This window comes from Pezoporus flaviventris, unplaced genomic scaffold (genome assembly GCF_033815535.1).
Source record: "Pezoporus flaviventris isolate CSIRO_AGI_PZ_B2104156 unplaced genomic scaffold, CSIRO_AGI_Pfla_v1 ptg000054l, whole genome shotgun sequence".
NCBI classification, from domain to species: Eukaryota; Metazoa; Chordata; class Aves; order Psittaciformes; family Psittacidae; genus Pezoporus; species Pezoporus flaviventris.
Genome location: NW_026892602.1, coordinates 7,115,724 through 7,132,645, shown reverse-complemented (window position 1 = coordinate 7,132,645; position 16,922 = coordinate 7,115,724). Strand labels below are relative to the sequence as shown.

Below are 16,922 nucleotides of genomic sequence, written 5' to 3'. Positions count from 1 at the left end.
AATAGCTTCTTAGAAAGGCTGTCACTGCTTGACCAGCTGATGTATAACTCCAGACTAATTGAATAGCAGACTTTCAGCTGGGTTGGAAAGCTTTTAAAAACCCAAAGGCCTTTGCATTGCAGTGAACTAAAGCTATTAGCCCCTAATTAAAACATGAGGTTTCATCTTTACCTTTCTAGTGATCACAGAAATCTATGTGTTTTTCAGGCTGTAAGCCAGAAATCAAACATTCATCACGTAATTGCAGTAAGTGTGTGCTAATACGACTCATTAAGTGTGATCTATGAATTTCAGAAGAGTCAAAGAGATAAATATATAAAATTATTCTGAAGTCTGCAAAAATGAAGGCATTCATTTCTTTGGATGAGTGTTCAGCAGGAAGGATTTAGAAAAATGTGAACATTACAGCTTTCAACATTTGGTAAAGACATCTGTACCTTTGCCATTCCCTAAACCAGTCTGGTTTCATCTGGTGTCCCTGCTAGTCTTTCAGCAAAGACAACCCTTCAGCTGTCAGCATGGTGGGCCTCAGAAGAGGTATCACCTTCTGCTTGTTTGCCAGATGACTTCAGTAACATCCCATCTCCATCCTGGACGCACTTTTCGTTAAACACTTTGTAATCTGTCAGTAGAAAATGGTGTGTTACAGAAGTGTGCTATCACTGTTACACAGCAGCTAACCACTCTCTGACCCTGCAGTCAGGACATGAGCGTCAAAGGAGGACTGATGTCGTAAATGTTAGTAGAGGTTAGCAGCACTGGGTTGAAGAAACTGCTAAATTGTGAATGTAGTTGTTTGCTTTGCTGCAGGGGAATGAAAGATCAACACTGGTGTTTGACCTTAACTAATTAGACCTCACATAGGAGTGTCTGACAGGGATGCAAATAGTTAGCATTCTTTATTTCCTGCTCAGACTCAGGCTGAGTGGGAAGGAGTGATTTAGGGTGAAATTAAATCTTTCCTGTGCTCTGACATGTTGCTTTGGAGTAGAGTACTCTCAGATATTCCCTAGTACATGCAATCTGAAGACAGCAGGAAGGCTTTGTTATTTCTGTATCAGTCAATAAGATGTGATGAATAGTCTTTGTAATATGGGGTCAAAACTGATCTGACAAAAGAAAAGCTTCAAAGGTGTTGTTTTCCCTTTGCCCCACTGCAGCATCCTGAGTGACAACTTGTGTTGAGATGTTACAACAAAATAATGAGAATCTCACAGCTGAGGCAGAATCAGCCCATGAATGCTTATGGAGTGAGGAGGGTTCCCAGTGAAAGAGATCCTGGAGCTGGGGACAGTGTGTGTTTAGCCTTGGCTATTCCTTTCTAGGTAACAGTATTCCCTCCCAGCCGGGGGGGATCCATGTGTCCTTCTGAAGTGGGTAAGCCAATGGTTGAAGCCTGTCCTGGGTCCAGAGCGGTAGATAAACTCCTTCTTCTGATGTTTGTATGAATGTGAGTTTTTGGGTTAACCCAGCAAACTGCCGGTTGATAGTTCCTGTGGATTTCTTTCCTCTTCCCGGCAGGCAATTCTGCTTGGTACTAATGGAAGTCTTCTGCAAGCAGAAAGGAGGCCAAGGCAGCTCTGACTTCTCACTACCATCTGCATTTACTCAAAGTTCTCTTAGGGTTTTAAGCCCAAAATGAAGGGGCCATCTGACTTTTCCTTCTTGTCCTTCCAGGTTAATTTTAAGCCCTACATAACCAGATTTTCAAAAATCCTAAATTAAGGACTTTCTCCCTTTTAGTGCAGTGAAGGATACAAAAGACATAATAGCTGAATGTAATATTTGGGCTTGAGGGAGAAGGAGTGCAAGAGCAAGTGCCTCAAGAAAGCGGGGGACAAGACAAAGCAGTTCAGCAAATACTGTGGTATAGTGCAAGACTTGCTGGAGTATCAGCAGCCTGCTCTGTGCCTGTCTGTGAGCTGAAGTTCACGCAGCAGACTTTTGACAAACTGTAGTTTATTAGTTGCTTATGCAGGAGCAAAGTCAGTAATAAAAGGCTAAATAGTGTGCTGGCGAGGCAGGCTTTTGGTTCTGATTTGGTTGGTTTCCATAAAAAAAGGGGCTTGCTTGTTTTTTTTCCCAGCCATTCTCTCCAGGAATCTGTGTATAAAAATATTTGTTCCATAACCACAGTGAACAGCCTCCCTTTGCCTGGCAGGCATCTGCATAGTTGAGGCTTTCTTCCGTCTCTGAAGTTTAACTCTGCAGGAGCCTGTGCTGAGTCTAATCCTACTTTTGGGCTTTCATATCCCCAGCCCAGCCCTGTAGGACTGGAGTTGCTGACAACAGTGGCAGCACAACCCTGTGAGTACAGGGTGAAGATCAGCCTTCATGTTGTGCCACTAATAATAAGGAGCAACAAGGATAATAAGGAGTACTCTTGTAGTGCTTTATGTCTTCCAAGTGCTCTGCTGATACTAATTAAGGCTTCATGCAGCCTTGCAACAAAGGTATGTGTTTCTACTGTGCATAATTTAACTGTACTGTCTCGTTATGCAATAAGCCAAAATTGGGTGATGTCTTCAGACAGCAATCAGGAAATCAATTAACCAGCTGCTGGCTGCTCACACCCCAACAACTGAGCCAGCTTCAAAGCTGCCCAATGTCTTTCGGTTAGCCTTGGCACATCTTTGGGAACCTCAAATATGAGTGTGCAACAAAGTGGCTCTTGTACTTCACAGTTTTCAGTTTCCATCATGCATGTGGCCTTCACCATCCCTTAACCCTACCTGGAGGATGCAGTCCCAGTACAGCTGAGTTAAACACAGGCACTGCGGTGCTTAAATGAAGAGCCCCAGTTTGTGCCGCTGGTGCTGTGTTGTGATTACGGTATTATACTGATGTGCACTGGTGGCAAAGGAGAACAGGGTCATACTGTGTGGTGCTGATGTGTCAAGGAACAGAGTGGGTGCTCTACTTTAATTGCAAGGTTTCAAAAGCCTTTCCAGGCAGTGAAGCCCTGGCCTGCAGCACTGCAGTGCCTGCCATCAGCTCCCAGCATCAATGTGATCCAGTGGTCAGCAGAAGGGTAGGTGTCAGATAGGTAAATGCCACCGGAAGAAAGATAACCCTGATCAGATGGTCACGGTGCTGGTCTCTGTGTGACCTATTTCCCATCTAGGAAGAGCTAGAGGTCACTGTGGAGAGATTTCTGGCAATACAAGTTCAGTGCTCAGCAGCAGCTCAGAAGGCAATGAGAAGGTTAGCCTGGGTGGGGAAGAAAACCAGGAAGGCAGCAGTAAATATTGTTACATCACTGAATTGAATAGCTATGTATTGAATAGCCTGTACAGCCTGCTCCATCCCCTCTGGTTAGTCCTTTTGGAACTGAAAAGGCGTTATAGAGCTATGAAGAATACAGAGAAGGATAACAATGTATGGGAAGGCATCTGTGTAAAGAGAGATGGGCTGGTTTAAAACTTCAACCTGGAAAAAGCACTTATGGGAAGAGCTCTGCTAGTGGCTGTGAATGGCACAGAGATTAATAGAGGAGCAGTACCATGGTACCGAAGGCAGGGTGCACCAATGAAACAGGCAGAGGTTCAGGAAAGCGCTTGTTCACAAGGTGTAACAGGGAATTGAGGAGCTCGTTGACACAGGATGCTCTCAGTACCAAACCAAAAGTGCACTCAGAAAGTGATTACTTAGATTGATGGCAGTAAACACTATCAAACACACTGGTCCAGAATCAAGCCTGGCCTTGAGAAGTTTCTCACCATGGGCTGACACAGACTAAAGCAGTGGAAGTGGGTGCCCTGTGGCTGCCTCTTGCATGCCGTCCCTTGTGATTTTGGGATAGGTGACCTCTGGCTCTGGTTTGTAAGACTGCTTTCATGTTACCCCAAACACGTGCAGCACACAGTTTCTGCAGTGTTGTGCTAACATAGGTGCTACTACAAGTAAAATAGGACATATGTGCTGCCAAAGCAATTGCATTCTGAGAACAGCACGGCACGCTTTGTGTTGTGCAGAAGGGTTTTCCTGTGACACAGGAAGAGCTGCCTGTTTGCCTTTGTGCCTTTCATCCTGCTCAGGAGTGGACCCTTCCTCTCTGGGTGCTTTCCAATGTACAAACAATTGATTAAGCAAGGTAAGAAACCCAAACCTCTTGCAGTCCATCAGCTGCAATCAGTTATTTCATGTTCTCAGAACTGCAATATCAACTTAAAAATTAAACCAATGTCTTTATTACTTGTGCCAATCAGAAAATGCCTCCATGCTACCAGAATCCAAATCACTAGGCAGTATTTTTAAAGAAGGAAGTCTCCTTTATTCAGACCCACATACAGTGGAAGTTGTATTAAGATGTAGTCATGCTACTGCTTTGTTCTGCAGAATGGAAAGTTGTTTTACACAGAAAGATGACGTGGTCTGATTGAAAAGTTCCTCCTGTTTTCTTTTGGAATGTCTTAAGTGTTCTCACAGAACTAATTAAAAAAAAACATAATAAAAGAAGAGACCTTCTTCTCTTCCCCTCTCCTGCTGTTCTTCCCAATCCTGCAGGCAGCGAGCCTGCAACTGCAGAGATGCCTGTGGTGCAAGGTTGGCTCAGGCTAGAGGGATGTCTCAGCATTGCACCGTACTGGTGTGGCTGGCTCCAGGAAAACTCAGTCTGCAGGCCATGAGAGACCCATTCTGGTGGAGGGTAGGCACGGAAGAGAAAGTTCAGCTGGTGCTGAGTGTGAGGCAGAACTGTAGTGGAGGTGATCAGCTCCCTGTGCTCCCCACACGTCTCGTTCTGGAGCTGCCTATGACAGTTTGTATCTGGGGAGCTGCATTGCTGGTGCTAGGGCGAGCATCAGCTCCTCAGCCTGCTTCCAACATAGGAACTTTCTCCATCCCCCAAAGGGAGGAGGAGCTGCAATGCTGGGGGCTCCACCCCGTGTATCATAGCCCAAATGGCTCTCCTGAGTGGTGAGGGTGCTGAAACAGGGAACCTATGTGAAGGAGTAACCCTGTTTTCATCAGTCTGTTTCTAACTTGTAAGGTCTAAACCAATAAATGTATCCTTTAGAGTCCCTTCTGTGACACAGCCATGTGCTGCAGTTTCACTATGGCATGTCCCTGAGGAGACAGAGCATCAGCTGTTGTGAGTGGTCCCTGCTTGGTGACTGCCAAGGTGTTCGCAGCGCTTTGGGCTCTGGGGCGTGCTAAGAGGGACTGCCCTTGCTCGAGGGCTACACCAGCTGCATTGCAGACCCTGTTTCTATGAAAGTAACATAGCTCTAGCTGCTGTATTATAGTGACAGCAGTGGTACTGCTGAAGTCTTGAAATAGCCAAGTGTGACAGTCGCCTCTTGTCCTCCCCAGATGAACACCATAGCAGTTCATCACTGATTCTGTAGAGCATCTCATTGTGAAGGCGATTTCCTTGTAAGCAGATGGCTGAAGAGTGTAGTGTCCCAAGTGCTTGTTGGGACAAAGCACAGACACAGAGCTTTGCTCAGCCTGCTGGCTGTGGGTGTTGGATCTGCCTTGAAAGTGGCCCTAGTAGAATAAATAGATGTGACTGCAGCCTGAAACCCTGTGAGACAAGTTCGTCCCCCGTCCCCCAGCCACACTGTGCCTGACACTAGCCTGTCTCTGTCGAGGTTTGGGGGGTAAGGCATCTCCCTTGCATGAACCGCAGCAGAAGGCTCTGCTGCAGAGGCTCTTGCAGGGTTAATGCACAGCATCCCTCCCTCTGCTCCATGGGGTGATTCAGTAAAGTCAGCTGTGTGAGGAGTGTCAGGAGAGCAGCTGGGTCCTGCCAAGGCAGTGAGAAACAGCCTCTCCTCACAGAGGAGACGCCCCTGTGAGGGGTGCCAGGCTCCCTGATAAGAAGATGCTGGGGCAGTTCCCATGTTCCTCTGTCCCCAGCCACAGAGGCTGGGCCCGGGTGCTTTCTCAGGGTGCACTGGGTAGCAGGGCTGGGCTGCGAAGGGCATGCAGTCTTAAGGCAGTGTATGAAAGACCTTTGGACTACAAAAGCCACACACAGTGAAGCTTTGCAGGGCTGCCTGGGTTCATGCAGGGGAGATACCTCACCTCAGACCTTACAGGCTGGTCACAAGTGTGCTCCAGACCATTTTTTGAAAAGAGCTAGAGGTTGGTTTGCCTGAAACTTGCTGCAAACACCCATCAAGCCAGAGACTGACAGAAACTAGTTGTCTGTGACCTGGGTGATGGTGACTCTGGTTTGTGGGTTGGTTAGCTGGCTCGCACCACATTATCAGAGCCATTGAAGCTATCTGAAGACAACTGGACGGGTTGTTCCCACAAGTGCTGCTCTCCTGCATGTGCTCCCAGGCACAGGGCTGGGTCTGCAGCTCTGGCACAGTGGAGAGCTGGTGTTCACATAATGGGGTACATGCAGCTCAGGAGGGCTGCCAAAGGGGACCCCAGCACACATACTTGCCCAGGCTGCCTTGTCACAGCAGGGCTGTACACTGTAAGGTGGTCATCACAGGTTGATGACTATGTGGGGATGTGATGTGTGTCAGGGGACATGGTTCCCCCTGTGGGCTTCAACAGGAGAGGGAGCAAATCCACAGAGAGGACTTGGTGTCTCTTGAAGATCCTTTGTATATGAAACCACCAAAGGTTTGGTTTTACCTTGTGTGTAGCTCCTCTGATAAAAACATGTGACTTTTTAATTACTCCTCTGTTAGAGGAAAAGAGACCTGTCTGGTCCTGAGTTCACAGAATCATAGAATCACAGACTGATTTGTGCTGGAAGGCACCTCAAAGCTCATCCAGTTCCAACTCTCTGCCACGGGCAGGGACACCTTCCACTAGACCAGGTTGCTCCAAGCCCCGTCCAACCTGGCCTTGAGCACTGCCAGGGATGGGGCAGCCACAGCTTCTTATGTTAATGATTTTCCTTCTCAAATCTGGTTTGTTATTTTTAGCTAAGTTTCTCACCAAAACAGACACTATTTAAGACAAAAAAGGAGAGGCTAGACAAAGCTCACACAGGGTGAAACATTCTCTTATAGCCTGGGGCAGCAGTATCCTGGCAGCAGGATTGCTGCCTGCAGCTCTGCCCTAGGGTGGTTTAACCACCTAAGAGAGGGTTCTGCTCAGGAGTGCTCTGCTAAAGCAAACCTTCTTATCTGGCTTTCCTCTGTCTTTTTCTCCGCCCTTCTTATGACATGTAGCTGAGCAGCTGTGTAACTTGCTATGGCCATGAACCGCTCCATAAGAGGTTTACTGAAAACATGCTTATGGTTTATTTGCAATTCCAGGCCATATTGGAAATTAAGTCAAATGCCAGTGTTTGCCAGCACTTGACACCACCTCCTTGCCTGCCCCATCTGCTGTCTTGGGACTGCAGTACTGGCTGCTCTGTCTGTTTGGAGGTTTTATGAACTGCATGTGCAGGAGAGGCTCCTTACCATCTGTGTGCACGGTACCAGGGGGGATTCTCCTACCTGGGATATGCAGCATAAAGCAGGCCTGGCTGTGTATTGCCCCTATGCTTCCCTGGAGCACCTCGCTCCTTCCCAGCAGGTCTGCAGAGCATCTCCAGCACTCGAATCTTGGGCAAGGGTTCCTCAGACCTGTTTTCCTAAATTGTGCCCATCTTGACAGTGACAGCTATGTCACATTTTACTCCTGCAAACACCTTTCTTAAAGATCCATGGCCTGAAGCAGAGTCAGAAACAGAAGCCTGTATATTTTGTTGGAGACACAGCGCTTTAAAGCTCAGCAGTAGATGGCAACATCTGTGCTCCTCAGTTCCTCCTGCTAACCAAAAATTCCAGGCTGAGGAAAATGGGAAACTGCCTTGCAGCAGTAGTGAGTCGGGAGAGGCCACGGGCTTTGGCAGAGCCAGAACTTCTGCTTGGGTAAAATCTGAGTGTTTGAGTAACTGGGAGCAAGACTCTGACTGAGAAGCTGGCTCAGTTCACCCGGCTGCCTCCAAAAGCTTGTGAAGTGCTGAGTCAGCACCGTGCTCTGAAAGAGGTGGTGTGTCTTGGCTGCACCTTGGGATGGTGGAGCACACGTCCCATTGAACCTCTTTGATCCTTTCTGTATGGTTCATTCACAGAACAAATCTCCCATTACCTTTCCATTGGCTCTTGTGACTGGCTGCTACAACAGTGCCATTGTCTGCCTCACCTTCCTACTGATTTTGGCAAGCCGAAGAGGACTGCCTCGTTGCATGGCCCCTAGCTCTGTTTCCCTCTTTCTTTGCTGGAGAGTCCCCAGCAGCTGCAGCAGGTCTGATGCTAACATTCCAGTTTTGCTTTCCATGTTCAGTGCACTAGTGCCTTTCTTGTTCTGACAGCTACAGGGACTGTCCTGTGGCTCCTCTGTGCCCAGCTCAAAAGGAACTATTTTTCTAGGAGTGCTTGGGCTCCCATTTTGGCTCAAGGGAGCAGGAGTATTTTTCAGTGCCAAGGCTGGTATGCATGGTGGGATGCTGCACAGTGCAGTGCCCTTTGGGCTGTGACACCTTCAAGCAGGGGCTGAGCAAGGAACCCCTTCTGGCAGCCGATCCCCACACACAATGTTTGGGAGCCTTTCAGGAGGAGGATGTGACCCTACAAAACCCCCAGCCTGCAGATGTTTTTCCGAAGTGAGCATTCAAGCTATCGCTCTTCCTAGACACATGGGTTTGCAAACTGTAATGAATCCCTGGTAAGGTGTTTATTTAGCTCAAAAAAAGAAAAAAACCAAACCATCAGGAAATGCCCCATTAATGCACTGGAGATAGAATCAAGCTGGGAAACTCCAGGCTGGGCTTTAACAGCAGAGCCGGTGATGCAAAAACCATGTGTTCAGCAGGCCAGAAGCCAGGAGCCCCAGGCTCTGATCCCAGGGCTGAGCTCTCCAGCTTGGCTAATAAACTACAGGAAAGCTGGTGGGGGGAGCCTTTGTTTAAATTTCCCCATGCTTTCCTGGACAGGCTCTTTTTACCATATGCATTAACAGTTTAAAAGGCACTATATTACTTGGGGTTTCCAAGTAAGATGTCTTCTCTGATCCATGGCAGCCTCCCCGGGTCTCCCTGCTCAGCTGCAGTACAATACCTCATCGCTGCCTGCATGGAATGAGGATGTGCCACTTGCTGGAAGATGTATGTGTGTGTGCGTTTCCCATAAGGCCATCAACTACAGTGTGCACAGTAAAAACCCAGAACTGATTGGTTTTGGTAGAGTTTGGTTGGTTTTTGGGGGGTTTTCTTCCCTGCTGTGATTAAGAAAAGCTCTTGCTTAACAAGAAAGCATTTGCTAGAGGCGTGCCTGGCCATCATTAGTAGATAAAACCAGTTTATAGCTCTTTTGGGGCTGATAATAGTAAGATCTTTGGACACATAAGATAAAGAAAAGCTGATCTGTAAGAAAACTAAGTAGCTCAAAACTGGACTGTATTTCTGTTTGCATAGCATGTACACCCTTCTGGAGGGTGGGAGGCATTATAAAAACAATCACTGCTGCACAGAGCTATGAACTAAGCTTGGAGAGGGATGGTAAAAACAGAACTCACTGTACTTACTGCTTTAAAATCTAAAAACATCTGCTTAGGCCACAAGGTTTGTTGACCCACTCCAAGCTGCGGCCCCACCAGAAAAATATCATTTCAGTTAATACAGACTACTGCAGGGGATTGCAAAAGACTTGGGAAAAGTAGGTTAGATAATAACATGGTATAAATAGAAAGGAAGCATCAGATTTGGCTTTCTTTTTTTTCACTCACGCTTACCTCAGGAGCAGTAAATAGAAACCTATTAGATTCACCCCACAGCTAAGGGGTGGCCAGCCAGGCCTGAATCCCAGCTGCTCCTCTTTAAGGCTCTTATTAAATAACAACACATTTTTTGTCATATTTTTTCTGGTTTCTTCCTGTTGGCCGTATCTTTATTCGCACACAGTCAACCAATACAAGTTCACTGAAAGAGTGGCAGTTTACAAAACACAGTAAAAGTGATTACTTTGAATCAAAGTTTAAAAAACCCTAAGTCTGGCCATCTGGCAGGCAACGCACTGTTTGCAACAGGTCATGGTAAGGAAACAGTTTATAACACTGGCAATGTACTCCCAGCCATGTTCCTTTTCCAGAGCATAAAATACACAATACAAAAATATAATCAAAGTAATAATGAGTTTGTAGAAAATCTGCTGCAAAACAATTGCTGTTTTCTGATTTGTTTTACCCCCATGCTATAGTATGATAAAATACTTGAATAAACATGGCTTATTTCTAACTTAATTTGAGCTTTAAAGTTGAATTCAAGTGAACTGTAAAGTCTTGGGCTCCAATCCTGGAACTACATAAAGGATCTTAACTTTGGATTTGTAAGACTGATAGACATTAGGTGAGCCCACAGGTGAGTCTCATGCAATGCCTTGGGCTCCTGCTCAGGAGGGAAGTGGAAGTGCAGTACTTCACAGGATCTTAATTTGGGGCATTTTCCTGGATTTTTCAAGACTTAACAAGTCTTCCCTGGGCTACCCTTTTACCTGATAGGCTTGAGTTCATTAGGTTGCTGGTAATCGTAGATTAACAGCCCATTTTTGAGATCTAGGGCTCTGCACTTAGTTGAGACAACTGCAGTAAGTCTCACTCCTCTGCATAATTTTACCTGTCCCCTTCACCTTTCCTTTCTCCCTCCTGGCCTGGTACCATCAAAATGGCCTCCTTCCATGTGAGATTGCTGGATGCTCCAGTGCTTTACTAAGGCGGCTCACACTGAGTTTTGCATGAGCTCCCTGCATTTGGAGCACTATTCCCTTAGTGTTTCCAAGTTGAGAGACCCACTTGTAGAAGTGGAAGCCTATGAGACCTTACCGTGATGAGCAGCTATCCCCTCAGGCTGGCAGGCTTGCACTGAGCATCTCTGATGTACATGCAATGCTCATGGGAAACAGTAGTTGGAACACCCCTTGCCATGACAGAGCAACACACTGCTAGCAGGCAAGTGTTTAACTCTATGATTTCTTGCTCCTTTCTCTCCCAAGAGCCTATCTCAAAGCCTTTAAGAAGAGAAGTCAGTATTGCTCTGTATTTACAGACAGGAAGACGAAGGCACCAAAGGTTGAGCTCACTTGGCCAAGCCTGATCTGCAGGTCTCTACCCAGTCTGTACTCTTCACTGAGCTGTTGCTCTCTTCACTCTGTCATATGAGACACATTCTCAGACGGGTAATCCCATCTCTGCTCCCCAAACAGACACCGCATGCAGGGGCTAAGATCCACCATCCTAGGCACAACTTCCAGGGAAAACATCAAGAAGGGTGTGCACTGGAGGCCAAAAGCTGGTTTCACAATGCCTAAATGCCACTGACTCCCTAGGACTTCAGCTATGGAAAGATGACCAGGATACTTCTGAGGTATAGAACTCGGTGTCTGCTGGCCACTGGTCAGCTTTGTCATCATCAGACTTGTCGCTGTCATCACCACTGGAGGGTTCATAGCCTGGGATGGCAGAGCAGATCGGCTCCTGCTGCCTGCAGTCTCCCTCCGCCTCCTTCTTCTTTTCTCCCAGCAGCTGCCTGTAGCACAGGTTGCAAACCCTCAGGGGCTTGGGGGAAAGCCGGGGCATCAGGAACCTCTGCCTGGAGCAGTCTGCACAGACAACAAAGCCACACTTGCGGCAATGGTGCCTTCGCGTGAGAGCGGAGAATTTGGTCTGCGTGCAGCGCATGCAGATATCCGTCGCCTTGTCCGGAATCCAGGGAGCCGCGTGCTCCGTGGAGGGCTGCCGGCCCGTCTTTGTCAGCAGGTGCCTGATGCACTCCTCCAGATGGCTGATCCACTCCTTCCTCTCCGTCAGGGAGGCTGCAGAAACCACAAAGGACTTCTTGGAGGTTTTAATCATCCAGCGGTTCTTCATCTGTAGAGTGTCTGGCAGCGTCTCCAAAGTGACATCTTCAAGGGGAATGATGTGCTGGGAATTGTACTTCCTTTTGTTGATGACTATGCTGCCATAGACAAGGATGTCATTGAAGAGGAAAAATATCCGAGGTTTTGGTTTCTTGCGGCATTCTTTGGTTAAAATCCCTTCTCCTAGAAGGACCCTTCCTGGCACAGCTAAAGGCTGTCCAGAAGCCCCAAAGCAGTTTTCTACAGCAGCAATGCGCTGGCTGTTGATCTCAGTGTTTGCAAGATGGTCCACCATCTCCAGCTCACTCTGAGGAAAGTAAAGAGGGAAGTGGTGAGCTTGCAAACATTTGCACCACGGTGAGGCTAAGGCAAATGCATGCACAGATGAGACACTTCTAAAGCAACCTGAGGTTACGATAATCTCCTTACCACTCCTCGCTAGTTTGTTACCTTTACAAGTTAAATTTTCAAACTTTATGACACCACTTTGCAACAGTGGTGGAAGCCCTTGAAAGGCAGAGCCAGCTCCTTCATCACAGCCACGCTTTTTACTAGCATAACTGTGCAACCATAAAGAAAGTTGTTTGGTCTGAACCTGCTCTTATGCAGGCATAAGTACTTACTGTACTACATAAGCTGAAGGGTACCAGGACCCCTCCTTTTATCCCTCTTGGTGCTGGGAGCTAACTGATGCTCGTCTGGATGCAGGCTCAGGGAGGAGATTTATGGTCTTAGGAACAAGCCTCCCATTTCTGACTGCACACCCACTTTCTCAAGGATTAGTTAAAGCACACAAACCCCACAATGCTGTTTGGGGCCACAGCTGAGGCAGGAACAAACCAGTGCAGGATCACTTGTTCCCTCTGGTCCTCCCTGCATGACAAAAAGGGGGAAAAAAAAACCCACAAACAAACAAAAAATCAAAAAATGGAAGAAGCACCTACTCTGGGAATAAATCCACACAAGCCAAGCCCTTCCTCCCTTACCACAGTTACATCGGGGCTGCTGGTGCTTCCACTTGAAAGACATGTTATTCTTAAAATAGCTTGATCTCTGCTGAAGCATGTTCATCTATACCACACCTCTGCATCCTCCTTCTCACACAGTCTCAGGTGTCAATAGTCTGCTGGGGCTTTTTTTAGATAAGTGTACCTCTGCAGTGAAAGCAGTTGTTTGCTATCAGTAGTTTGCAGTGAGGAAAGTGCTCCTTGCTGGTTTTGTTGCACCTAGTCCCTCCTGCGCTGAAGGGTGCTGCCCTGAGGCCAGCTGGCCACGGGAACCTGAGTCATTTCCTCCTCCAGAGAGGTAGCTCAGCCATCACGAGGCAGCTCCGAGGTCACAGGGATGTGTATCCCCCTGGCTCCTGTTAGCAGTTCATTGAATCACTGATGCAGAGCTGTTCCCCATGGTTTTCCCTGTTCTCCTTGTCCAGAGCCCCTGGAGCCATGGACGTTGGAGGGGAAAGGGAAGGAGAGGAGGACAACACGACTGATCCTGTATGTTTAGAACAATGATAATTTGCATTCTTCCCTTGCCCTTCACCCCAAATCATCCCTTTGGTATTCTAGAAGGGAAACCACAGAGCTGTTGCTCAAGGGTGCCGCATGCTATTTACAGCTGACCTGAGCTAGCTGGCAGAAAGACCTCTTAATTCCTCTGAGTTCCCAGAATTTCCTTCTCTAGAGCAGGAGAGGGTACAAAGGCACAAAGTTAAGATGCAGGTTTAGCCTGGGGAGACCTAAATGGAGTAACCTACCCTGCAGAAATCAAAAACACTACAGAAGTATTGAGTGGCCAGTGCTCCTGAAAAGCTGGCTTCTTTGAGGTCTCCCTTGAACTAACAGGAGGATCCCAAGGCCTCCAGCTTCCTTCAGGAAGGATGTGCATCCTCAGGGTCTTGAAGCACCAGAATGGATTTGATGGAGTTGGACAGCATTAGGCATATCCACTCATATGGGTATGCTTCAGTGTGAAGGACAATTTACAATGAACTGAAATGCTCAGATGGAGGGAATCTGATACCCTCAGCAGCAGCAGCTGAAGAAATGCCTCAACCAACCCTCGATCTCAGTATGGACATGCAGAAGTTGTGGAAAGGGATTTATCACTGCTGTCAGGAGAGGAGAAAGGCTCTGTTCTCCTTGATGTGTCAGCCCAAGTGGACCTGAGCATGGAAGGGAGCTGCTCTGCTGCAGGACATACATCCAAATCTGTTCTGAATTACAACAATGCACCATGGTGTTTTTTTTTTCTCTCCCTCTTAAATGAACAAGTAAGACTGAAGAACAAATAGGCAGGGCAAACTGCTCTACAACTGAACACTAAACTCTCTGACCGTGAATACCCAGAGTCACATCTATCTTGGAATGTGGTTTTGGGAGGTTTCTGATAAACAAATCCATGGATGAAGAGCTGCTGAGTGAAAGACCAATAATAAAGGAAAGACCAAATAATAAAGGAAAAGAAAAACTGAAATTACGGCTTGGGAAGTTTGGTGTGGAAAGACAGTGAATGCAACAAAATACTGTCAAGAATTTTTGGCAGCAGCAACACCAAGTGGGATAAACCAAAGCAGTTAATCCTGTTCCCACCAGTCTCACTTCCTCATATTTCTGGGTTATGGAGCACCAGCTCTCAGCCTGCTTCTTTTACTTTATATATTTTAGAAGCATGGTCCAACCTTTCAAGCATGTACAGTGCTTGACATGACTCTGTTTCTAGGTATCCTCCTATATCTGAAAACTTTTTGTCAGATATAAAGATTGTGCCTGCAAAGAGCCAGGAAACATGAGCTTATTTTCAAAGAGAAGTGCTAGCAGTGGAACAGCAGTGGTAAGATGTAAAAATAAGAATACAAATTTTAATCTCTTTTCTTTTCCTGTTTGTTCAAGTTTGCCCTGTCGGGTCAGCACGGTCACAGTGCTTTTTACCACGGGATACATACGCACGTGTGTCACATGCAGCAGAAGATTACAGAGCTAACATGAGGGTGTGAAGATGTACTTTACGAATGTGCTACTTTTCACAGGAGTTTTTGGCATGGCAAAGTTTGGGGTTTGTTTTTCTCGTCAAGATCTGTTGGTTCTGCATGTGATCAAGTATTATGCAGTGAATATATAACTCTGTGAATATGACTTATATTCATAGGAAAAAGAATATTATTTGGCAGTCCACTTCAGAAGTAAGCAAGCCATGTTTTAAAACAATGAGCTCTTGTTCACTTGTGATTCTAAGCAGCCATGTTGATGCATGCCAGGCAAAGCATTTCAACTGAAACTCCTGGATCAGGGAGCCTGGGGTATGTTTTCAAGACGGTGTGTATCTGAGGCTTGGGCATAGCAATGTAGTGAACTGTTCTACCCGATTCTTCTGTTCTTGCTGTCACACAGAACTGACAGTCTTGGTATCCACTGCATACCTAATGCATACCACATGCAAGGGATAGTCCAGGCGTAATGGCGTGCACTGAGATCTGACTGCCAAGGTCTGTCAGCAGAAAATGCCCTGCACCTCAGCTCTCTGCAGCTCTTCCTTACTCCCTTCTTCTGCTTTGCCCAGCTGAGAAGTCTCCCCTGGAGTTAAGGTCGGTGTAAGATCTTCCTCACCAAGCAGAGTAAGCAGGATGAAGCCACCTTATAGCCACAGCAGGCATTTAGAGCAACAAAACCATAGTTCCTGTTCTTTTGCTGACAGAAGGGATTTCAGCTTGCCTCTCCCTCCTTCCTGGCATGCTGTAATTGCAGGGCTGCTGGGTGCAGGCTCTGGCAGCCCTCTTCCAGCTGTGCCCCTGAGGCAGCTCAGTGCATGTACGTTTTGTGACTGACTGTCGCATTAGGTCTTTGATTAAGAAATGCCACCAGTCCTAGTGGGATATGGACAAACAGGGCTTATTGCCACTGTTGCTCAGCACACCCAGGACTTGTGTCACATAGGGCCACAGTGAGGGCACAGCTGAGCAGTGGCATTTGAGGAGCTCAGACCGATGCTACCCAAACCAGCAGTACGAGCTCTGTTGCGGCTCTTGTGCAGGTTCAGAGGTGTCCATCAGCCTTGTACAAAAGGAAGGAAAACCTCAAACTCAGGGAAGAGCCTCACCCTCTCCTTCTGCCCAGTTCTCTGTCCATTCACCCGTTCTCAGGCAGTGCAGCACTGCGCTGCTTCCCCTGCACTTCCTCCTCCCCCCTGCCGCTCCTCAGCATCAACGCGGTGAGTGACCACAAGAATAGACATCCACTGGGAGCTCTGGAGCTGATGGGACTCACATAGCAGCATGTAGTAAGGCCACCTGTTACATCCTCAGGCTTGGGCACGGGCTCTTAACAAATGACATACACAGACTGGCTGGTGAGTGCCACCGAGGGAAGAGATGAATTCTGTCTCTCCCAGCACCTGAGAGCCCACGAGCCTTTCAGAAGGGATGCGTGGCCAAAGGTGGGGATTCCTCTCACAGCTCCGCAGCGGGATCACCCCTTCGGCTTTGCTACGCGGTCAAACTCGGCAGAGTTCCTTCTAAAAACCCTGTAAATCCGCGCTCTACCTGGCGCTCAGGCCACGCCCAGACACCGGGGTGCCGCAGACCGGCTGCCCCGCGAGCAAAGAACCGCACTCGGGACAGAGACACGCAGGCGGGCCAGGCCCTCCGGCGGCGAACACGGCCTCCCCCACCGCTGTCCCCCACAGCGGGCGGAGCAGCGGAGCCAGCTCGCTGCCCTGCGGCCGGCACCTCCCGGCGCACCAGCCCGGCGCAGTAAAGCCTAGGTTCCTAAACAGCTCTCCTCCTCTGCACCAGCTACCCTCCCTGCCGCCGCGCCAAGCCCCAAGCGCCAAGCCCCAAGCGCCAAGCCCCAAGCCCCGCCGTGGTCCCCATACCTCCGTGGAAGTGCCTTGGAGACCTCCGGCGAACAACCTCGGGCCGCGCCGCCCCAAGCAACCCCGCTCCGCAAGGGCCGAGCCACGCTCCCGCCGCTCCACCACAAGGTCCCGCCTACCTCTGAGCCCGACAGCCAATGGGCGCCGGCAGGGCTTGGCGTGCCGCGGGGAGCCACGCCCCCTCTCACGGCGGCTGCAAATGGCGGATAGGGACTGGGCGGTGAAGGGCAGCTGGGGTGC

The 16,922-nt window shown here is 48.2% G+C and overlaps 1 protein-coding gene across 3 annotated transcripts; it reads right to left on the bottom strand.

Annotated features, from left to right (window-relative positions):
* Nucleotides 1-10,162: 10,162 nt before the first annotated feature.
* Nucleotides 10,163-15,867, bottom strand: PLEKHF1 (pleckstrin homology and FYVE domain containing 1). Of its 3 annotated transcripts, XM_061469092.1 has the most exons (4): nt 15,243-15,867; nt 13,436-13,570; nt 12,582-12,686; nt 10,163-12,120 (listed from the first exon to the last, which is right to left on the bottom strand). In XM_061469092.1, exon 4 carries the CDS (start codon nt 12,106-12,108, stop codon nt 11,287-11,289), a length of 822 nt encoding a protein of 273 aa, XP_061325076.1. In that variant the 5' UTR covers nt 12,109-12,120; nt 12,582-12,686; nt 13,436-13,570; nt 15,243-15,867; the 3' UTR covers nt 10,163-11,286. The 3 variants fall into 3 exon arrangements, with proteins under 3 accessions (XP_061325076.1, XP_061325075.1, XP_061325077.1); XM_061469091.1 differs by lacking the exon at nt 15,243-15,867 and having other exon boundaries at nt 12,612-12,686; nt 13,436-14,038; XM_061469093.1 differs by lacking the exons at nt 12,582-12,686; nt 15,243-15,867 and having other exon boundaries at nt 13,436-14,038.
* Nucleotides 15,868-16,922: the final 1,055 nt, after the last annotated feature.